The 25,256-nt window shown below is 37.7% G+C and overlaps 1 protein-coding gene across 2 annotated transcripts in view; it reads right to left on the reverse strand.

Annotated features, from left to right (window-relative positions):
* PFKL (phosphofructokinase, liver type) overlaps positions 1 to 25,256 on the reverse strand; it is a 905,205-nt gene that overhangs the window by 742,656 nt on the left and 137,293 nt on the right. The window contains exon 1 of one of the 2 annotated variants that reach the window (XM_044060587.1): positions 16,752 to 17,000. The exons of the other annotated variant lie outside the window; for it this stretch is intronic. Within the exon in view, the coding sequence (XP_043916522.1) occupies positions 16,752 to 16,839 (88 nt within the window). The 5' untranslated portion in view covers positions 16,840 to 17,000. Of the gene's footprint in view, positions 1 to 16,751; positions 17,001 to 25,256 lie in introns of those variants that run through there. 2 annotated transcript variants of the gene reach the window in all.

Genomic DNA, 25,256 nt, shown 5'->3' on the forward strand with positions numbered 1-25,256 from the left:
AGTGGTAGAAAAACTACGGACTGCCATCACATCAAAGTCAAAATTCTCCGCATTAAGCTGTTCCGTCATATTTCTAGGCAATCTGAATAAGGTATCAGCCAGATAGAGTAGTTTACCTTTCATATAGACCATTTTGAAGTTATACTTTTATAATCTGAGCATCATTCTTTGTAATCTCGCTGGAGCTGAATGCACAGGCTTCTTTAGAATAGTAACTATAGATTGGTGGACAGTTTCAAATCTGAATAGCTGGACCATAAATATAATCATGGAACGTGGAACATGCAAATACTACTGCCAAATGTTTATTCTCAGTTTGAGCATACTGCATCTCAGTTTGGGTAAGTGTTCTAGGCGTATAGGCTACTGGTCTGCCGTCTTGAAGTACAACTGTGCCAATACCAATTTTTGAAGCATCACAGGAAAGAGTGACTGCTTTATTCACATCAAAGTATCTTAATGTAGGTGGGGTGGCAATTTTCTGCTTGAGGTCTTCAAACGCCTTCTGGTGATGTTCTAACCATGACCATGTAACATTTTTGCTCGTTAGCTCTCTTAAAAGATGCTGTCAACTCAATGAAGTCTGGTATAAACTTGCCTAAATAGTTGGCCATGCCTAGGAAGTGCTGTACAGCTTGAATATTGTCTGGTGCTGATCTCAAGGACAGCTGCTTACTTGGTTGGATCTGATCTGGTAGCCTGAATTTGTACTTCAGAGGATTGAGCTTCAAATTTACTTCATGTGCTCTGTCTAGAACTCTCTTTAGATTTCTGTCATGTTCTGCTTCACCACTGCCTCCAACTAGTAAATCATCTACGATTATGGCACAAGGATAACCTGAGAAATGTGCTCCACTGCATGCTGAAAGACTTTACTTGCAGAATTTATTCCAAATGGCATCCTTAGGAAGGAATCTCTATCTGTCAAACAGGGTACCAAAAGTGGTTAGTAATGAGGATTTGTGATCAAGCATCACTAGCCAAAATGAACTTTTTGCATCCAAGACAGAAAAGACAGTGGCATTCTGTATTAGGGCTGCGACCTCTTCGACTGCGCTCATTGTATGATATGGTCTCTTCAAGCTTTGTTCAAATTTCTTGGGTCAATACATATTCTGATCTCGTCTGAGCCTTTTTTGTGAACTGCTGCCATAAACGACACCCATTCAATTGGTTCTGTGTTTGGACAAATTACTGCACCATCTTATCCAACTGAGCCTTGACTTTATATTGCAATAACTATCAATCTCTTCTTGCTGGTCTGACTATTGGAGTGACCTCTTGGGCTAACTTCATAGAATACACAACTGGAAGTTTGCCCAACTTGTCAAAAACATCAGCATACTCTGAGAAAAATGGCTTCAGAAAAAGTGGAACTATGAGATGCATTTGTGATGAACTTCTTTTGTAAAAGAAAGCAGATTTATTCTCAAACTATCTTTGAGACCCAGTAAAGACTGTACTGGTCTTCGGACTACATAGAATAACAAGTAGTAACAGTTCTTGGCCAAATAACATGAAAGCATTACTAAGCCTTCAGTTTGAATTTCTTCACCTCCATAAGCAACAGGTTTTGCACTACTGGCCACAATGAGTTTTACATTAGTTCCCACTTTAGCGAATGTGTCTGCTGATATAACATTACACTTTGAACCAGTGTCTACTTTAAGCTCTGTGGATTTACCATTGATCCGTACAGTACAAAACACTTTGTTTTTTGCCAGTAAATTTACTGCATCAACTCTTTCACCAAGCACTGATACACCATCTACGTAGAAAGCTGAGAGTTGCATCTCTACTTGATCAACTCGCTTTTTTGTGTGACTTTTCTTTACAACTGTGTGAGGTTTACTTGATTTGCAAAACTTCTGAAAATTGTTCCATTTTGAACACTTGTGACATTGCTGACCAAATGCTAAGCATTTCTCTCTCTTAAACTCATGATTTGCACCAAAACTGTGACAGTTAAACAATAAAGTTGGAGTTGGGTTTTGCTGATTCAAGTTTGAACTCCACTGAGGATGTTCCTTTAACTGAACTAGTCTTAGAACCTATTGGAAAGCTACATGGTTTCCTTGGTGAGCCAGCAGGGGCTATGGCTGCCATCTGCTTAGGTCTACTTCTGTTTGCCACATGTTGCATACTATCTACATTTGCTCTGGAGCCTGCTGAAACAATGCTCTTGTCGCTCACAAGCATACCTGTGCTTTTTTCCTGTCACTTCATGGATCTGACATATCTCCATGGCTTTACCCAACGTTAAATCACTGTCATGAAGCAAGATCTTTCTCACAGCAGTACAAATAATACCACACAAAAGAGTCTGTCCTTTATTAACTCATCTTTTAAGTCACCAAACCAACACATTTTTGCTTGGTTTCTCAGGTCAGTTAAATAAGCTGCAAAAGTTTCCCCTGGTTTCTGATCTCTCATATAAAACAAATGCTTCTCTAATGTTAATACTTCTCTGGGAGTTATATATTTCTCTGAACTTGCACTTCAAACACTGGGGGTCTTCCCTTGATTCAGCATGTACAACAATATGACAATTTTCACCTTCTCCCTCATATACTGCTGGTGCATACACAAATGAACGCTCTCTTTCTATGCCCTCTGACCAGCTAGGTTTAACAAAATGAATGCCTTGGTGCGTGCAACTTTATCTGAATATGCTGCTTGTACAAAAATATTGTACTCTTGCTCAAATATTCTCCAATTCTCTGCAATAGTCTGATCAAATACAAGTGGCAAGGGCTTTTGAAATCTGTCTGCCATATTAACACATACCAATGAAGGGTTTTGCAAATAAGCATGAACACATACACGTATGCCAGAAATTTGTGCCAGTAAGTAACCTTGTGCTTCTGAAATTATGCTTTTGGGCTTTTCAAAATGATGCTATTGGGCATATTCTGCGAAACAACTCTCTCGGGCACTAACACTTTTGAAATCACCTCTTATCAGTACAAGAAACATATCAAATGACTGTACGATGCAAGCCTCTATGCAACTGGACTTTGCAAAACAAGTCTCTAGGGCACTATTGTAATACTCTCGAAATTATTGTCTCGCAAAAGTAATTTATCTTTTTAAGAAACACTTCAAATAACTTCATGATGCAAATGAACTGGGAAGAGAAGCTCAGAGTTAATAACAGTTCAAAGGTACCTTGCTAGGCAACTCTTTACAGTGCAAGAAACACTCTGTAATGGCGGCACTTTGCAAATAGACACACCCAGCACAAGAAACTTTTCAAAATGGCTTTACTTTGACTGTACTTCACAAAATAGTTGCACTTTGCACACAAATAAACTTGTTGGAATACAAGCACAGTAATAAGCACACACTGTAAACACTTTTACACACTTTGAGATACTTCGAATAGTTTTAGTTATGCTCTTGATACGAAGTCATAGTTATGTGGGGTTTTATGTGGGCATGACATCAAGGAGACTCAAAGATAGGATTTATAACCATTTATATGATATCAGACGTTCTAATCAACAAAATGCACTTGCAAAACATGTAGTTACTGAAAGAAATCATTATTTTAATTTTAGAGTACTACAGATTGTAATGGCTAATAAAAGAGGAGGTGATAAAATGAATTATTTAGAACGGATAGAGTTACGTTGGATATTTAAATTGCGTGCACATATATATCCGGGCTTAAACAATTTTGTGAGTATCAAACCAGTGTTAGATGCACGATCATGCAAATTAATTTAGTTCAATAGAATTTAGAATATATATAAATGATTTATATTTTTGTTTTTTATGTGAAGCATAGTTCACATTCATATTTGTATGGACATATACACGGATATATACATCATCTAATAGAGTTTATCTCATAATATTTTATTCTATTTTATTTTATTTTTATTTCTATATATATATTTTTATGTATTTTCATATGTATTTTTATATATTCGCATGCTTTGTGGTTGATGTTTAGCACATTTAATGTAGTGCACAGTCATATAAACTTAGAGCTGTTGTATAAATCTGGCTATAACACATGCTATGGTAGATGTTTTATGGCTAATATATATCTAAATGCATAAATTACTTGATTGAAGCTGCATCCAGAGTTTAATAGGATGATTAATTAATTAATTGCTTTTATGTGTTTCTAATGAATGTGTTGTTAGAGTACATATAGGAAGTAATAGTGAACTGTTTTTGTAAGATCTGAAGAAGCGTGCTTGTTGGAACGCGAAAGCGCTTATCTTTGTGTCAAGAAGAATACATTTTATTTTTATTGCATGTCATCGTGGTGGTCCTACCTTGTTTGTTATATATATTGCTGTTTCTTTCTTGATTTGGACCTTTGGGTCACAGTTATACCTCTTTACTACTATACGAAGTCGTAGTTATGCCAAAACACAGCACTTTGCCAAAAAATATGCAGTCGCCTTGCTTTATTTACACTTAATGTGCCCTTATTATATTCGTTTTGCTTGTTTTATCTCTTTTCATGCCCATTGTACTTTTCTTGTGCTTGTTTTACTCTGAACATGCCAGATTTGCTTTTCTGACAATCATTTTGTCAAATATCATTATTTTAAACATTTCCCTTAGTTAATAAACCCTTTGCGCCTCCTGCTTGTTTAATAATGCAGTTTGTACCCTTGTAATGCTCAGTTTTATCTTTTTTATAAAATAAGTAGTTTGTGCGTATTCTCATTACCATTGATTCATTTCCAGCTCATTTTCCTGCTCATTTCTCTTAGTTTACCTTCACTGTCATCTCTGCACCTCATGGCTCCAAAAATTATTCTCTGCGATCCTGGTTCTGACACCATGTCGCTCTCCTACTTTGGACACAATAGAAGAGTCTTCGTGGGTTCTGTTCAAGCAGCTTTATTTTATATAAACACATCATGACAGGAGTTTACTGTCTTTAATTTAAGTAACTTGTATACAAACTAACTGCTGTAATCATACATGCTTACTTTCTGGCTGCACTCTCAAAATGGCACTAGGAATGGCAAGTGCCTGACATTTGCACATGCACATTACGTTTTTGACATGCTTCTTAAAGACACAGCACACAGCATGTGCACTCTTATCTACAGTTCCCAAAGATATAGACCTTCTTGTTACAGATCCATCATTAGAGTGAATCTGCATAACTTTCACTTCATACACACTATAACATACATTTTGCAGTCAATAAGTAAGATGAGTCAAGGTTCAAAGGAGAAGGCCGGTTGTTTGTTTGTGTCTTTCGGCTTTTCCCGGTTAGGGGTCGCCACAGCGGAACTCCAGTCCGCTAATGATTGGCAGTTGATTTTTAAGTACTGGCTTGCCAGGCCTGACACACAATCTTCAATGAAGGTATGCCCATTCACGCATGTCTCCACGCAGAAGACGCTCTAGCTGAGAATCGAACCGGACAGCGTCTTACTGTGAGGTGACAATGCTACTGTAGCACCACCACCGCGGGTCAAAGGAGAAGGCCGATAACAATGGTAATTATCATATGTATGTAAAAGTCTTACTTAATATAACGACAGGATGTTGAATGGCACAGACTAAAGGTTAATTAGTTTTTATCTCAGTTCTGCATGGATAATTTTAAGTGCACATGGTGTTGAAATCATACGGCATACCTTTGAAATAAAACACTGATTACAGTGTTAGTTATTCAAACAAAATTCTCAAGACTGAAAGAGAAAAACTGGTATCCTAAAGCATACAGGGGGTGAACTTCATTCTGAGCAAATAAGTCATTAAACTTTTAATTAGTTTAATTATTTAAAAAACTGTTTATAGGAGATGTTTTCCTATTACTGTGAAGATTCACAATGTTGTCAGGTATATAGTACTCCTGTCAAAGGATACACAAAGCATCAACTTGAGTTATAAGGAAGACACAATTATGAGATATAAAAACTGAAAAAAAGATAATGTTTTGCTGTGTAGCAGCTAAATTTCTAGTCATGGTACACTGCTAAGACGTATTTGTTCTTTTATATCAGAATGAAAAGGGAACCTATTTTAATATAATGTGGTCATTCAACTGGGGGAAAGGTCCCTTGCAGGTGAAACAAACTAATGGTTTAAATGATTTAAGAAAAGGCAGTGACAAACCAGTTAGGTTGGTTCACGCTTAAATCAGCTAACCAGAATTTATCTTAATGACAAACATACCTCCACAAACATTTTATCACTGCCTATAACACATTGTAATTTGATACTTACAGATGATACCTTATAACATGAATTAAATTATTCTCACATGAATACATCCCAGACTAAAACAGTCAATCTTGAGACATGATAAACAAGAGAATTATATCAATCTACTACCAGAAATTAAAAATGGTTCAGTATGAAAAACGGGTTAATACCACAACAGAAGCAAGAAGCTAGAAGCCGTTTTTGATTAATTTTAAGTGTCACGTTTTCAAGAATTTTCTGTAACTAAATTTAACTGCATACATTCAATGGCATGTCAAGGTTTGCTGCTTGAGTGGAACTTACCAAACGGGTTACTGCATGTATGTAAGAAATGGAACTGCCTGTTGCGTTTACCTGAAGCTATGAAAATAGTAAAACTGTTAGGGTTACAAGAAAAGTAAACCAAATGATGGAATAATTCTTTCAAATGGTTGTGGTTTTACTTTACTGTCAGATTGGGTACCATTACAGACACACAGCTTTTGTTATTTTGCCAGTGGGCATGGATTTGTTGTAATTATTGTCACTAGATAAACTGGATTATTTTTTCTGATTCTACATCTGAAGTAAAGGCTACAGGCAATGTGATTTACAAAAGACAACACCAGAAAAATATGTAAAGAACTGTAGTTATGAAACAGATGCTTGCAAAAGTAATTTTACTTTTCAAAATTGCACTTAATTTTGTTAATTTCTTGCAAAGTAATGAATGCTATGAAATGATTCATTTTTTGAGATAAAACATAATAGTTAAACCAAGCCTAAACAGATAAAACAGAATAGTTAAACCAAGCCTAAACAGCTGTATTACACACAGCCCAGAGGCCAACATGACAAATTTTAATTAGTAAATTACACTTCAAGAGATGTGTACACATAACTCACTCAAATAACTATGGCTGTATTACCCTCAAAGTCATAGTTACCTGTACATTCACCGAGCTATAATTTCCACACAAACTTTTAGGGTGGACTTTATTCTTTATACTACAGGATACCTTGATTCGTTTATTTATTTATTTTTGTCGTGTGTGTGTGATTTTTTTCAGCTTTTGAATACATTTCTACTTATTTCATTTACTTTGATTCATGTCAATAGCAGCTTCTCTGAAAAAAATGTGGGGTGTGACTGGTTGTTTTTCTGGGCAGGTTCCTATGAGCACATAATTGCAGTTGGCCAGGTTCACTTCCCTGTATTCATCTGATCAAAGTTAGACAATTTTTTACATATTTGCCTCCCTTTTTACTTTATTTGTCTAGCCTTTTATTTTTAACTTGTGGCATTGGTGCCTGCTATTTTCAAATATGTTCACAGCTCAAAACCAGGCTGTTGATTCAAGGGATAATTAGTAGCTTGGCCATAATACCCCAAACTGTATAAACTCATTGAAACGACTAATTTATGCTGCTTTGCCTTTTGAACTAAAACAGCATAATAAACCTGTAATTTTTCTTTTAGTTTCATAAGCATCAAAATAAACCTCCGAAGATGCTAAGTAACTTGAGGTTTTTTTTGCAGTTTGTGTGTAACAGCTACAGTGGGTATGCTTAAAGTCCTTTGAGTTCAATGTTGAGCAGGGTATGGTTACATTTGGACTGGGTTTGCTACTGCACATCCTAGGGGCTACTCACTTCTACTAAGACATGTTTCCCACACATTTTTAAAATATTAAAAAAAAAAAAAAAAAAAAAAAAAGTACAACATACTTAAATCACGTGATCTTTACACTTAAAGAAAAGATTTCAAGCAATGGCAAATTTGTTCTCAAATGATGTCACTATGATGACAGAAGCAGAAGACTCATCTAATCAATAATTAATAATCTGCTGAAGTACACAGTGGCATAATGCACTCCAATGGTTACTCAGTTATTCAGGAAGGCAGAGTAAGGAAAGTCAGAATACAGCATTAGTTTAGTCAGTCGCACAAGATGTATTTTTAGCTCATCTATCATGTGTCTCAGATCTAAAACCAAGAAGTCCTCCATAACAACACCATCTATCCCACAAACTAAATCAGTCATTTTCTACTAGGCTTACACCAAATAGCAGCCTTTTAAAACTGAACCTTCCCACTGTCATTCTGAAGGCTGTGAGCTTCTGACTTTCTTTATCTAGAGGCATATGCCAAAACCCACTAAATGCATCCAATGTGGAAAACACTTTAGCATTAACTAGCTTGGGTGCTACGCCTTCCAAAGCAGGTAACAGACATTTCTCTCAATCCATCATCACTGCACTTTTTGTAAATTAATATATATTTACACATTACCAGTTTTCTTAATCAGCAGAACCATACACTTTCAGTTATGCCAGGGCTTTGTATTCATTTCAGCTTCAGTTTTAGGCAACATAGGAAATGGTACCCTTCTGGGTGTGGTCAAGGCATACGGAATAGCATTTTGCTTTAACTTAATCTTTACTGGTTCACACTTTTGCAGACCCACCTCACCAAACATATCCACACTGACTTCAATTATTCTAGCAATTCAGCCCAAGTTTGGCAGTTAGCGCACAGGAGTGTAGCAGTCAGCAGGACTAAGGTTATGTTGATATGCTACTTCCTCTGGTAAAGGCTTGATTTCCTCATGCTTCATTTGCCTGCTGTGTGACCCTGAACAAGTCACTTAACCAGACAGTGCTTTACATTTCGGCTTGGCTCCTTAAGGGTATACTGGCCTAGATATCCTAGTAACTACCTATGATCATGAACATCTACTTTTCACATACTGTAAATCCAAGAAGACAGGGAAGAAACCACGATGCAGCACCAATAAATAGAACACTTGTAACAGGGTCGAATGAAGCGCTTTTCGTTTATTGCAGTGAACAAACGTCTTCAGATAAAAACAACAGCACATAAACAGAATTTAAATAAAACTGCAACGAACTGTTCAATTATCCAGTTGAGTACTTAAAGTAAAATCACTCATTTCAAGCAGTACAGGTTTAAAAAACAACACATATAACTATGTACTACAAGAAGGAAAACAATAGCAATGCACCGCTACTCTAACTAGGAATAGATGGTATAAACTTGTGGATTAGAATTAAAAAGTATATGTATAAAATGAATATAAAAATAAACTAATAATGAAAAATCACTTTACAATGAACCAAGTACATAAGAACTCACTAGGAGTGTACTTGTGACTATAATGCTCTAAAGGTTTATAAACTGTCATGCTAAGGAAACAAAACTCATATCCATAAACTGTGACTTAAGGAAGGTTACCTATTAAGGCTCTTAAGTTTAAGAACGCTGCTTAGTGAGCAGCTTTCATTCAGGCCAGGTGAATTATAAGCATTTAACCTGATTTGCCAGTACAACTCTAATTCTTCTAACTTAAGAGGTGTCGGACCTCCCCTAGGATCGAAGTACTTGGTCAATGACCAAAAACTTGAACATGTGGTCAGGGTATACCGAGATATGTTTGGCTAATGCATTTTCTAGTTTTTGTTTCCTAATTGCATACGTGTGTTCGTATATACGGTCACAAATGCGTCGTTCTGTTTTGCCTATATAAAAAGCAGAACAGAACTGGCACTTAGCTAGGTAAATCACCATCTTAGAGTTACAATTTGCCCTCAGCTTCAACAGGTATTCATGGTCATGTACTTTGAATCTATTAGATTCAGTAACATGCTGGCAGTAATTACACGCCTGGCATTTATACATGCCAGCTGTCCTCACCATTCTAGTATGATGTTGTTCAAAGAAGGCTTTAAGATTCTTGGCTCTTTTATATGTATCAACAGGGTGGTTGCCTAGTTTCTGATAAACTTTATTGTCACTCTTAAATAATTCCCAGTTTTTACACAAAACCTGAAAACATTCACTACTGTTGAGGTTGTAAGTTGTTATAAAAGTGACACGTCGTCTTTCACGTACATGTGTAACCATAGAATCATTCACAGGCTCAACAACTAAATCCTCTATTTTGTAAGGGGGGGAAGTGTTCTCTATTCAAGATTGGTTTATAAAACTGTTGCAGATGCTTAGAAGTCACTTCATCTATAATAATTCCCAGTTTTTACACAAAACCTGAAAACATTCACTACTGTTGAGGTTGTAAGTTGTTATAAAAGTGACACGTCATCTCTCACGTACATGTGTAACCATAGAATCATTCACAGGCTCAACAACTAAATCCTCTATTTTGTAAGGGGGGAAGTGTTCTCTATTCAAGATTGGTTTATAAAACTGTTGCAGACGCTTAGAAGTCACTTCATCTATAATTGCATCAAGCATTTTGTCTGGATACCCACGGTGTGAAAACATACTTCTCAAGTGTCTGCATTCGGCATAGAAATCACTGTCTAATGTAATAATGCGGGCTGCCCTTACCAGTTGTCCTTTAACTATAGCTTGTTTTTGATAAAATGGATGACAACTGGAGAAATGTATGAATGAGTTGGAATAAGTGATCTTTCTGTAAATGTTAGCTGTATATTTTTGAGAAAGAATATCCTTAGATAATAAAATGTTGAGGTAAGCTATGGAGTCTGTGTGGAAAGTGGAGGTAAATTTCAAAAACTGAGTGGTTGTGTTAAAATAATCAACCAATGTGTCGCTAACAGTTTGGTCACCGTCTAACAAGATGAAAATATCATCCAGATAGCGAGTATAAAAGATTAACTTGTCTTTAAAGTAAGAATTGTTGAGGACATAAAGATGTTCCCATTGGGCCATGACCATATTAGTGACACTTGCACCACAGGGAGAGCCCGTCGCTACCCCGATTTTTTGTAAGTAAAAATTATCTCCAAACATGAAGAAATTATTACTTAAAACTAAATCCAACAATTCACGAACCATGTCCAACTCATTTCTCGTACTACCATGGAATCTCAACATTTGATCAACCCAGTCTAAGGCTATATCATGTGGAATACAAGTGTAGAGATCTTTGACGTCGATGGTAAGAAGATTATACCTTGCGTCAAAAACTATGTTGTTAACTTTATCAAAGAATGACCAGGAATCTTTACATATCTGGGTGATGTTAACCAGATATTTCTGTAGAATGTTGTCCACGACTTTCGCACAGGGGTAGGTAGGGGAACCCTGACCATCAACTAGAGGTCTCATAAGGGGGTTGTATAAATCCTTGTGGATTTTGGGAATCCCAAACAAACACGGAGATCTGGGGTAAACTGGTGAGAAATAATTATAGGTGTTCTGTGTAATTCTACCCTCAATATACATTTCCTCTACAGAGTTCTTAATGTTGCTATAGGCCTTGTTGGTTTCAGAGCATGAGCTGATTACTTATTCAAACGGAACATCCTTTTTTTATAGTCAACCCCGTCAAAAACCACCAACCCACCTCCCTTGTCAGATTTACAAAAACGAATGTCGTGGAGTTTGATTAAATCTAGACATTCCTTTTCTTTTTTTGTTTCAACACTGAGAACTGGACTTCGTTGTATTGTTTGAAACCTTTGACGAATGTCCAGTTCACACACCAATTCAAAGATCTGTAAAAGTGGATGGAGAGGGGGATTATAGGTGCTGGAAATCCTGAAATTGTTGCTGTCTAGGGGATAGATACTCCCAAGCATTAGGTTTAAATTAAGTTTCATAACATATAGTTTTAAGTCAATCATTGTTTTAACCAAATTCAGTTTTTGCGCTGGGACATAAGTGTACCCCTTTGACAGTAACTCTACCAGTTCAGGTGTATTTTTCACATACCACAACTCTGATGAGTAGATTACTTATGCATGGATCTTACAGTGCATAAACCCAGAATTCCAACTTGTGCCCCTCCCACTCAGACATGGCTAAAAATCTACCAGTGCACTCGAGTTTGCCAACAGGGCCATGAAATTCAATTTCTGTTTCATAAAACTGTGAATTCTTTGAGAAACCTTTCACTGGTAGCATGTGAGATCAGAGTAACACTGGTCCCCAATCATGAAACTCACCAGTTTCCTGAACAGGCCATTTCTGTATGTCAGCATCAGACATGGTAGTGACTGAAGCCAAGGGAAAGAATGCTTTCTGAACATTATTCTCAGCTTTCATCTCAGAAGCAATCAGAACACCTTACAAAATTCTGCGTTAATTGTACAAGAAACAGAGCAACAATTTAATTTCATTTATTTTATTTGTTAATTGAGTAAACTGGTTATTATGAATCCGTTTCAGCCACAACCCAGGTAAGAGAGGCAAGAATAATGTGTGTGTGTGACTGTGTCTGTGCACGTGTGTTTGTGCATAAAAAATACTCTTCAAGAAAAATCTTGATGATTGGATGGGAAATTCACCCCGGGGATCACTTCTGTGTCTCTGCTCGACAGGGGCACAGGAAAATAATTTTCTTGGGTGGCAAAAGCCAGGGTACATTTTTTGGCTAGGCTTGTATGGGCCAGAGACTTCCCATACTCAGAAACAGACTACCTATCTATGTCAAGCAGAGCTCCTCATTAGCACTCTTCAAGAAAAATCTTGATGATTGGATGGGAAATTCACCCCGGGGATCACTTCTGTGGCTCTGCTTGACAGGGGCACAGGAAAATAATTTTCTTGGGTGGCGAAAGCCAGGGTGCATTTTTTGGCTAGGCTTGTATGGGCCCTAGGGGCGATAGCCTAGTACCTACCTATGAACCCTCTTACACTAACTCAAGTTAGTACAGAGAGTTAATGCTCCTGCAAATCCCTTTATTCTATCAACTTTCTAAATTTATGAGATGAATATTTAAAATCTGCCCCTATTTTTTGGTCCTTTGTTTCCCCTACTACTTTTTTTGGCTTTGTACAGATTTCTTGAGCCAAGAGACTGACAGGTATGCTTACAATACATGTGTTTTTGCATTTAACTAAACCCAGAGTAGTTTCCATTCTCCCACATTTCACTCAACCCCACACTACAAATAAACCATATGTTAACTTCCCTTCTTCTAACTTCTACTACAGTATCACTTCTTACTCTGTTAAGTTGTCATTTCAGCATCTGGACACACTCTCGTACCTAGGTACTTCTGCTTCCTTCATGTATTCTTAAACTTTATTTTAACTTCTTATACTCTCACTAATATCCATGACGTTGTCTATTTTATATCTCACTACTTTATATACTTATAGTTACTATAACTTATTCCATTATTATTATTGAACATTTCTCTCATTATAATTACATTTAGTTGATACTACTCATTCTGTATTGTCGCCTCACAGTAAGACGTTGTCCGGTTCGATTCTCAGCTAGAGTCTCTTCTGCGTGGAGACACGCGTGGATGGGCATACCTTCGTTGAAGGTTGTGCGTCAGGACTGGCAACTTAGTACGTAAAAATCTACTGCCAATCATTAGCGGACCGGAGTTCCGCTGTGGCGACCCCTAACCGGGAAAAGCCGAAAGACACGACAACTACACATTGTGAACACTGGGCTCATTTACCTTTTCATTATCGTTATTGTATGCAGCATGATTTTAATCTATGTACGCTTTGATCGTCTGCAATGTCACGAAAAATGGTTTATTTGTGCTCGCCCCCTTTGGCACAGGTCTTGGCTGAAAATGATCTTTGTACTAGTTAATTCCCAGCATGTGTGATAGAAAATCAGCTGGCCACATATACCATTTTTTAAATGTTTGTGAGATTCAGGTACATTGGAAATTTGCTCTTTCCCCACTGTTCTGCTATCTTGGAGTTGGTATATGCAATTATATTGATTCTTTTTCCCCACTCGATTTTTTGATTTTGTGATAAAATAACATATATCAATGTGTGTATATAAACAGATACAGACATACAAATAGATAGCTATACATATACAAATATATACATACATATAAGTCTGAATACATATCCACACAAATACACACTGTATTCCACAAAAACACACATACATATATATGTGTATATATATATATATATATATATATATATATATATACACACACACACATGCACACACACATACATAAAGACACACACTTACATAAAATGCAACCAACAAATACTTCCCTACTGTGTCAACTGTCTCACATATGCAGCCTTAAGAACACCGATGAATATTATACAAGTCATAAACAATTTTTATTTTTTACATTTGCTAACCTGATAATAAACATACTGGGCTCAAGTCTCCCTTTTCAGTGGCAACCCAAGAGCACTGCCTGGTCACACAGCAGACAAGCATCAAACCCTGTACTTTTGACTTCAAGAAGCAGTTTTATTAATAGTTCAATGCCTTAACTCTTCTGTGCTAACTGCCAAACAAAGCAATTCAAACACACCTGCTAAAAAAGGACAGTACAGTGTTAACAGTCCCTTACTAGATTAAACAAATAATTAAATTAATAATTTATTTAAATAATGAAATGATTGACTGCTAAATTACTAATACTGTGTGTTCACTCACACTTGCCATTACATTTCCAAAGGTTGCAATAAAGTTGCTACACATAAACATATTTACAAGAGAGATATGCTAGCTCCACGTTTCATACAGGTTTATAGGTGTTTACTAGGCTAACAACCACAGGAGCCTTTTGAAGCCTAGTCATGCATCACAAATCTCTGACAAGTTCTGATACCCTTGACAAGTGTAAGAGACATAGGTGCCACTGCCAAACCAAGGAATTTCCTGTTTCCCACCCAATTGTCCAAGGTGCACCAAGTTTCTGTATGAAGTACATCTCAGATCACGTTGTCATGCATACTACAGTAACAGATGGACACTCCAATGTTTTCTAGAACTCTGCATTCTAATTTTGATCACAAATTATATAAAACTGCTGAACACCGCTGGCAATCACGTTGTAAAGATAATCTAGGGTAATCCCCCTTGAGGTCATCAAAAGCAATCTGACACCTCTTTCAGTCTCTGAATCGTGTCTTCTCTAACAACCTCCACCCCCACGAGGATGTTTTGCATCTGGAAAAAAAGGTTAAAGCAGTCCTATTTGTAAAATTAACATCTCATTTCTAAGAATCACAAAACAAACAGTGCAAGACACCAGAAATTTCCATCTTTCCTCTTCCATACATCCAGGGGTCTAATTTGTCTGATACTGGTACTGCTTGCATTCAGGGGTGTTGCAAGCAAATCCCATTTTGTACTCAAAAGCTCTTATTGCTCCACCCCCCCACCCCCACACCTGTCACTTAAAAATTGACATCTCAAAAACGCTGCCCCCCCAGACACTTAATAAATGTAAATGACATTTCAGCTGTTCCTCCTAAAGCTATTAATACAATTGTCTTCAGATTAGCAATATTGCATCTGTCATTAATGGCATTTATTTCGATAGCTGTAGACATATGACCTGAAAAAAATCATATTGATATGATGTTCAAAAAAAAAAAACGTACTCGTAAGAGTACAAAGAGTATGCCTTGATACACCCTTGCTTGTATTTAAAAACTTCAGATCTGAGATACGTGATGAAGGACATGTGCAACGTAACATCGTGCTGAGCTCCAAGCTCTGCACAGTTCTTTGCAACTCAATAAATGCATCGGCTATTTTCATTACTTCATTGACGACAGTGAAAACACGCAAGTACGAACTGAGGAAAAGGGACATGACAAATTTGAGTTCATACTTAATAACTCCCCCCACCCCCTGCTGGGCAGCATCAGTACCAGTATATGCACGCCAAATGCTGCAACACCCAGGATTTGACACTAAATATCAAATAGTCCCCAGTGGCTGCAAGACGTTATCATTGATTTGATCCCTGCCCACCCTCAGCACATCCAGTCTTGCACAACACAAAACTCATAAGTATAACCCCTACTTCTGAGTTGTCGTTTTGATTTTAATGTATTTCTACATACAATTCAGAACGTGTTTTATTACCTGCTGCAGGTTCTGGGTGGCTAACCCCTATAGCAAAACTGGATGGATGGAATCGTCAAAGAAAAATAGAGCAATTATGCTGCCATAGATAAATGGCAGACGTGGGTCTTGTCAACACTCCGCTAAAACAGCGCATGGCTTTCTTTTGCAACATCTATTTTTCTGCACACAAAATGCTGAAACTGCATAAACGACACCTACCACATGGTTTGCCACAGCTGCACATCAGCTTACTTTTGAGACGGCACTCACGCCATGCACAGGCTCCATCTGTAGGGCTATTACGATTTACTTAAATCAAACTCAAAAGTGCACATCATCTGCCAGCCTAGGGAGGACAAAAGCCACATCCAATGGCAGTGTATACAAATATAATACGTTCTTCATTACAAACTAGTTATTGAATTCTGCCTCACTGCAGAATGCCAGAATCGCGTGGGGGTCACCCCACCTCATTATGGATTAGACAAAAACTACACTGTGCAAAAGATGAAAACCAATATAAACAAACTCGATCGCTGACTGATTATAGAAAAGCCAGCAATGTTTCACTTTACAAACATTAGACATTCCTATCCTAACGCTGTATGTCAAAGAGCTTCAAGGGTCAAACTGCAAATGCTCAGATGCTTGCATTCGATCGCCGTTAGTCTTAATATATAAACCTTGCTGTGTTCCTTTGTTCATAAATCACTGTATCCCTTCTCGGGAAAACAATGCAAGAATAACTGTTCAGTTGCCATCTACCTTGTGCATCTCCTCCGCTGGTCAGCACTGCTATAGCCTTTCCAGCCCCGGTCATCCGCAGCTTCTCCAGGTCATTAGAGGCAGCCATTGTTAAAAGATGACAGCAGAAATTCGATGGTAACAGCAGCTGATAATTTCTAGAAATAAAAAAGTAGCAGCATGCGTAGGTCGAGGTAACCTTTCTTTCACACCCTGACCTTCTGCACCCTAACAGTACAACGTGAAAAACAGTGCGCTAATGAAAAAGTGAGTGTGGTGGTATCACGTGACATGTGGGAAGGGCTAGGATTCCTACGTCCGAACGTATTGGCGCCGAAGGCCAGTGCTTTGTTGTCAATGGGAGATGTTGTTAAATTAATGCTTGTGGTTTGGCTGCTCGAGTTTTTGGACTACATTGTTTATTTTGTTTTAGGTTGGTAAAATATAAACTTTTGATCTACTTAAATCAAATTATATTGTCAGCGTCATTTTTTCTGAACTTTGTAGGTGAACCGATCCATTGTTTTTTACTCTCCTGTGCTGGGGATTGTATATCTAGTACAGAAATTATGTATTTTGATATATATGTATACATACACACACACACATATTTTTATATATCATAATAGCAATAACAAGAGAGATGCATTATTTTCTTTGGTTGGTAATTTGGTCCACACATACCTCTCAACTTCTTAGAGCAAGAAATCAGGACAAAGCCATAAATAAAAGTGGGACAAAGGCCCAGAAATAGGGACAATTTTTAAATATGTTTCTTACAAACTTAGAAAGCTGGTAGAATAACAGGTTTTGCATTAGCATGAATTTTCTAAAGGATGTGAAATCTGAAACTCAAATGTCTGTTATTTTCTAACCTCAGTCTTTAATAGTGTGCTAATAATTTGCCAGAAAACCACAATTTTATGAGAAAACGGACAAAAAATCCGGACATTCTGAGCAAATCTGTAAAGTTGACAGGTATGGGTCTATACCTTTCAAGAGTACCTCATTAGGAAGAACAAACCGCATTTAGGGTCTTAAAAAGTTCATGGTTCCTCTAAGTTCCACATTGAAAGGGTCTGTCGCAAATTCAGTTGTGGGGATGTTTTAACTTATATCCATGGTAAATAGAACTGAATCATATTAATTAAATTAATTAAAAGATTGTTTTTATAAGTAAAACCAGCATATTTTTACCATCCTATGAACTTCCTAATTAAAGTTGTTAGTATGTCGTTAGTATGTGTTCCACATTTTGCCCATTTGTTCCACATTATAAGAGGCTTTGCTCTTCAGTTTGGAGATAGAAAGATGAGCGCTCACTTAGTAGCCATGTGACCAGGGCCGGCCTTAGCTGAAATGGCGCCCTAGGCGAAGTAGTGCTGTGGCGCCCCTTAAGCTCCACCCACACCATTCTCAAATAATGCCCCTACTTGAGCCACGCCCATAGGTAGGTCACTCACACAAAAGCCACTCCAGTCATTTCTTTCAATTTTTTAAATGCATGAAAATCAGTGAATGCTTTGTCATAGTGTAACAAAGGGGGCATGCTTTACACACCAGCCAGAGTACACCAGCACATCACTAACCAACATGTACAACAGACACTGGGCACTTACTGACCTTAATCAAATATATAGAATAAATGTAGTTTACAATACATGAGTTTGACAGCAATCTGTTCTGTCAGATAGAATAAGGGACAGCAAAGAGGTTTACTAATGGTTGAGCACAACAGTTTTAGAGTTTGGACATATATGTTCACCTTTTACATATGCCAATAGCTGTCCATCACCTCTACCAAACTTATCAGCATATCTGTTTAGGTTGGAACATGACTTCATTAAACAATACAGTGGTATTTCAGCAGAAAGGCAGTCCATGGAAATTCCTTTCCTAAGAATGTTTGTGTCTTTCGGCTTTTCCCGGTTAGGGGTCACCACAGCAGTCCGCTAATGATTGGCAGTAGGGTTTTACGTGCTGGCTTGCCGGGCCTAATGCACAACCTTCAACGAAGGAACACCCATTCAGGCATGTCGCCACACAGAAGACGCTTTAACTGAAAATCAAACGGGCAACGTCTAACTGTGAAGCGATAATGCTACCACAGCACCACCACCGCAGTACTCAGACAAAAACCCTCCATAGTTGTCAACCATACCTGCCAATGTGGAACAAAGTGGCAAAGGTGGAACACTTCCTTGCAGCATAGTAAAGTCCATCTAAGCTGATCAGTGTGATGAAAATATATTTCTTTATACTTAGGATTCAGTTCTATTTATCATACATCTCAGTTACAATTTGACATAAGATTACCTTTCAACTTGTGCCACTGGAAGGGCAGTTCTTAACTACCACATTGACTCAAGTACTGTATCATGCAACACAATGAAATGTAATAGCTATAGAGGTTTAAGCCATGCAATCAGATTTACAACATTTAAAAACTGACTTAGTTCCTCCCGTGCTTGTTAAGTATACATAATGTTAAAACATAATTCAATTTCAGTTCCTTTGCCCCCCAAAAATATATATGTGGACTCAAGCGCTGTATTCAACTACAATCTAAAAACCAGGGAGCCAGCCTCCCTATTCTTAAAATAGAACCAAGATCACCACATGGCTATTCTTGCATAATATAATTGAGTGCCCAGTTAAACCACACACGAGTAGGAAATGGCAAACATACGACTACAATTCTCAGTTATCACACAACACTAAATAAAAACTAAAAATGGAAAGCTATCTTAACAGCAGGGAATATCACACTATAGACAAATATAAAACAGCTAAAATTGTTACCAAAGTACAATATAATTGTCACACAGACTATGAGATCAATGGTACAAACTGATATAATAGTAATATAATGGAAGGTAACACAATGGAAAATGCTACATGTTATAACAATGGGCTATGCTAACAAGATCAGTTCCAATCCTGGTCCTGAAAGCCTGACCCCATCTGCTGGAACAGCTGAAATGCCTTGCACTGACAGCATCAACACCGATGTTAACAGGTTTGATGACACACCATCAGTGTAGATGGTGACAGATTAAGGGCTGTGATCCTGAAGGCAAAACCATGTCTGAAGTAGACCCACCTGTTTACACTGACACCTGCAGGCTGTTTTACAGTTTCATCAGTACTGAGTTGGAACACTGGCTGGTAAGAAGTTGTTCAAAGAAATTGCTAGAAATGAAGGCAGGGAAGGAGTGCATCATCCATTAGTACACCAGATCAAGGAAGAGACAATCCCATCCCCTGCTGCAGCTTCACATACACCGTCATCATCTTCAAACAATGGTCTGCAGACTGTCAGGGCAACCCAACAAACTGTATTACTACCTAAAATTACATGTTGACATACTTGACATTTGGCAAATGAATACTATCTAGGCTGTTGTCAGTGGCTTTGCAGGATTTCACACACTTCACTAACAGCCTACGCTTTTGTACCAGCAGTGACTGTGTCTTGCTTAAGACTACTATATTGATATACACAATGATTTCCACGAGTGGGTTAATACCTTTTCAGTGCCACAATACCCTTTAAATGACAATATACCTTCCCTCATTTATAGTAACACTCTACCACTGCTACTTGCCAGTCCAGTCTAGCATATTCAGGATACAATTACTTTACACTTAAAAATAATCAACCATACTATTAAATTAATAGGAGTCAGCAGTCTCTCATTAAAAGACTGAAGTTAACAAATATAAATCAATCCACCAGTTTTATGTAATTAACCTTTTATAATTCAAGAAACAACTAACCATAGCACATGCTTTTCAAATTGAGTGCTAAAATACTTAAAGGAGTTGGGCAATAATACACCTTGAAAATTAAATATTCAAATAAATATATTCTTGCACAGGGAAATATAAAATAAAAATAGTTTCAAACAAAAAGATGGCATTACACTGACTTTAACCTAGCCGGTCCTACTACTAACTATAATCTAGCTGCCGATTTAGTGGTTGAAAAGACTGACAGGCAAAATGTCTAGATGTTAGTTTGATCTAGGCAACAACTATTGTCTGCTCTCATCTAAATTCATGAAAGTATTTGTTTAATGCTCCCCATCCTAAAGCACAATGAACTAGCCTGCTCCACTGAACTTTTAGGGAAAAGTCATGTGACCTGAAAAAAATCTCCAGGAGGTGTCCTAGCACACTTACTTTCTACAAAACATCTATTTTAGTGATAAGTGTGTGTGTGCTTGTTTTATACTGAATGATGCTCACCTTCAAATGATATCTATCCATCCACAACCCCTTTTTCCCTTAAGTGAGAAAGGTATCACTTCAACAGTGACAATCATCTAGAAACAATGTTCACACTACTGGTCAGTGATACCACTTCCTGCAAATTTAAAATTCTGAATCCAAACACCATCCAAAGCACTGTGGCTTAAATAACCAGAAAGTTCCAAAACCAGTTAAGGTAGTCTATCTTTTTTTAGGAACTAACACTTTTCAAAGTTTAGCTGCATCAATTTTTTTCATTATCTTTCACATCTTTGCTGCATCTTTACTGAAATAACAGCTACAAGTTTTGTAAAGCTTTTCACATTTTTCTCCTTTGTTACATTTTTACTGATAAACAACTACAGAGTTTGTTCAACTTTTCACAAAGGGTACACACCTCCCAAGTACAGTCTCAGATAAATGTATGATGTAGTATCTTGTCTAGTAAGCTTCGTTTTACCGCTATGACTGGAAGCTACAAAACACCTGTCAGTGAAGCCACAGAACAACTTGTGAACTCTTTCATCCTAGGATTTTTGGTTGGTGCAAGCAAAGAGTCTTTGGAAGATACAGGTTTATCTTCCCTACTTTTCCACATTATCCAGTCTATAAGAATCAGGAAAAAACTGGATCATGCCAGATCACCAAGGGGGATGACCATGCAGCAATACTAGAGGAGAAGGTCTCTTTTGTGGAATCTCATCAAGAAACAAACCTTTAAAAAGTAAAATTTTTCCCACCTCGTAAAGTTCTGGAATCAAAAGCTTCACAAATATTATATTGTTGATTTTAATGTCCTGCCCCTAAGAAATACTACACATGAAGTGTTCCTGTGTTGGGAAGGACTTTTATGTACATATTTGAAGCATTTTTAAAAGCTTTACCATTCATAACTGCAGAGTCACTGAAGTACCAAGCATCGGTATCAGGCTTATCAAGACACTAATGACGGACACACTGTACAACCACTAGTGTCTGATTACCAGGTTTTATCCCAGAAGACTGAGGTTGCAGTGTCCCAGAGGTTTCTTCTTTATATATATATGCACACACACACACACGCACACCAGTTTCAGATGCATAAAATAGAGCCAGAGCAGTTCTAGGTGCATAAAACAGAGCCGGAGCAGTTTCAGATGCATAAAATAGAGCGGGAGCAATTCCAGGTGCATAAAACAGAGCCAGAGCAGTTTAAGTTGCATAAAATAGAGCCAGAGCAGTTCCAGGTGCATAAAACAGAGCTGGATCAGTTTCACTTACATAAAGCAGAGCCGGAGCAGTTTCAGATAGAAAAAATGGAACCGGAGCAGTTTCAGAATTATTTAAATGCATAGAAGAAAAGATACCTCAACACACTTATTAGCTAAGCTGTTACACAAATTGGCTAAGGGCTCTAGGTGCAAATGAGTTAATTACTTTTGTGTACGTATTCCTACTTTAAATACCAGAGCTAGATCATGGTCAAATAGGGCCCTAGGCAATGGATTACCATCCCACCGAACAGACCCTCCTGCAGCAACCCCCTACCCCTAACCATTCCAGTGTTCCATTACTTGGCTGTTTCTCACCAGTTGCCATAAACACTGTTCAAACCTATCAGTGTGCATATTGCAGGTATTGAAATAAAATAGCATAAACACAGATAGCAATTTGCTAAACAAACAGTCTCACAATGAAAACAGACTTACATGAGCTGTAAACTTCTCTGCCCTTGAAACCCGCGTTCATTGAAACAGCATGGAAACCCACATTCATAGAAAATGTATCTTGCCACTGGAGGATTAAGTTTACCTTTGGACTATTTTTAAACCACAGGCTCCTTGCACACATTTTTTAGGGCCTTACATACATGCATTTGTTCTTTGTTTCGCCTTCCTGATTATATTCTTTGTATAATACAGTACCACTTGTCAGAATGTGTTTTAAATGTGTAGTTTTATACATTCTTTTAATAAACAATGACACAAGATATATGAACGAATAATGACAAAACGACCTATTTCATAAAATTTCAACATAAAAGTGCACTCGGCCCTCTGTCATTACAATCCAATATCACTCAATATGCAGAGTCTCTGCAAAAGTAAAATCATCAGAATAATTCCACATTAAAGAAACCTATAACTAACGAAGAGGTTGCTACTGGCAAACAACTTTACATCTCAATGTTTCATTGACAAATTCAGTTCCTGCTGCCCTCGAAGAATCAATTGCCTACATTACATTGAAGAACAAAATTGGTAAGCAGGTAATATTGCAACAGGAAATGACTGAGAAACTGACAACACTTCATAGTTACTAGGCATCTTATGCAAAGGAGGGCACCCTTAAAATGCACCAAATAATCGACAACCTAGGGGCATGACATACCATGCATCCATACCTCTCAACCTCTTAGCACAAGAAATCTGAGCAACATGCTGCATACAATCAGGGCAGAGCATCATCAAGTCCAGGATTAAGGTTCTGACTTGTTAATAAGCTGCTTCTTATATCCACAAAAGTGTCCATTTCCATCCATCTCCATTTTCCTACTGTGCAACTTTCTGCAAGTCATTAAGAAGAGTACTCCTGAGTCACCCCTGAAAAGGGACACTTGGGCACTTGTTAACCAGGTAAGCCAAATGGATGCAAATATATAAAATAAAGAAATGCTACCATGGCCTATAAAGGCATTAATCATCAAAACAGTCATAATACTTCTATTAACCAATTAACTGTGTCCATCTAGCTTTATAAAGGATGTTATCAGACACCAGCTTCTTTGTCAGTCATGTTTTGGCAATGACATCTTATCAGCAGCATCTTGCCAAATTTGCTTTGTGATCTATCACTCTATGGAATGCACCTGCTATCATGAAAAATTGAGCAACACCAAGATGGGAAATTCTTTACTACCTCCCACCAGTTAAACTCCCTCACAAAAGGAGAAGCATCTCAGAACTCACATTTTTAATAATGTAGATTCTCTAAAACTGTACCAAATCCTGAATTAAAATCTGCTCCAGTATTTACAGGAAAATCTACTCAACTAAACACAGTGATTTATGATATCTCCATGTCGGCCAGAGACTCTATTATAGCACCCAGTTTGCAGTCGTCCACAAACTTAGTCAGCCACAGCCCTTCTGTGCTTGCCTGTGCTTCTGAGAAGTATATGCCAAACAGGAGGGGCCCCAGGACAGAGCCCTGAGGCACACCACTCGTTACTGGTCTGGATTCGGACATAGATCCCGCTACTCTTACTTTATGGGATCTGTCTGAGAGCCCGTTTGCGATCCATCTTGTGACGTAAGGGTTTATACCCAGGCTGGTGAGCTTATCAATAATACCCGAATGGGGAATGGTGTCAAATGCTTTAGCAAGGTCAAGGTAAGCTGTGTGTACCTCCTTTCCCTTATCTATAGCCTGAGTAACTGTCTCAAAGAAATCCACCAGGTTCAGGAGGCATGATCTGCCCTTGACGAAGCCAAACAACTTTGACAATTTATAACTTTTACTTTCACTCAGAACAGGTCTTCTTTCTTGCACCCTTTATTTTTTTATTTATGGTAAGTTCTTGTTTCAGACTTACCAGCTATTTCAATAAAAACACCATTTAGCTGTTTGCCATTTAAGAATGCATACTCTTTTCTACAGAAGCCAACAAAAAATCATACTGACAATTTCTTGAAGGTCAACCTGTGAATAAATATGCTCTTTGAATTGCACCATGCAGAAAAGAACAGCCACTATCATACATATTTTACAACTACTGCAGCACAACAATGTGGCTATACCGTGGTTTGGTATAAAAGAAACAGTCACTGGAACATAAAACTACGATCAGATAAAACTATGATCAGATAGTAAAGACTGAAATCATGCATCTGTTCCATAGGCGTATCACCTTCCGTGTATTTCAGCCACTTTTTCTAACCATCCAGGTATCAACATAAAACACCACTTATGCAAAAGACAAGTAGCTACTCTGTCTCATAGCAACACACACATACTTTCTCTTTCATACAACTAACAACTAGTTCAAATTCCACACACTCCTACTCTTTCATACAACACAGAGACACACACTGTCTCTCATACAGAAATGAATGGAACCACTAGTTTAAATTGTACACATGCACACCTACTCTCTCTCTCTCTCTCACATACAGTAACACACACATGCACTTTATCTCATACAAACAGAATGGCTAACTTAAATTCCATACACATACATACACACACACACACACACACACACACACACACACACACACACACACACACACA

This window comes from Protopterus annectens, chromosome 2.part0 (assembly GCF_019279795.1).
Source record: "Protopterus annectens isolate FY-2018-M chromosome 2.part0, PAN1.0, whole genome shotgun sequence".
In the NCBI taxonomy this organism is placed as follows: domain Eukaryota; kingdom Metazoa; phylum Chordata; order Ceratodontiformes; family Protopteridae; genus Protopterus; species Protopterus annectens.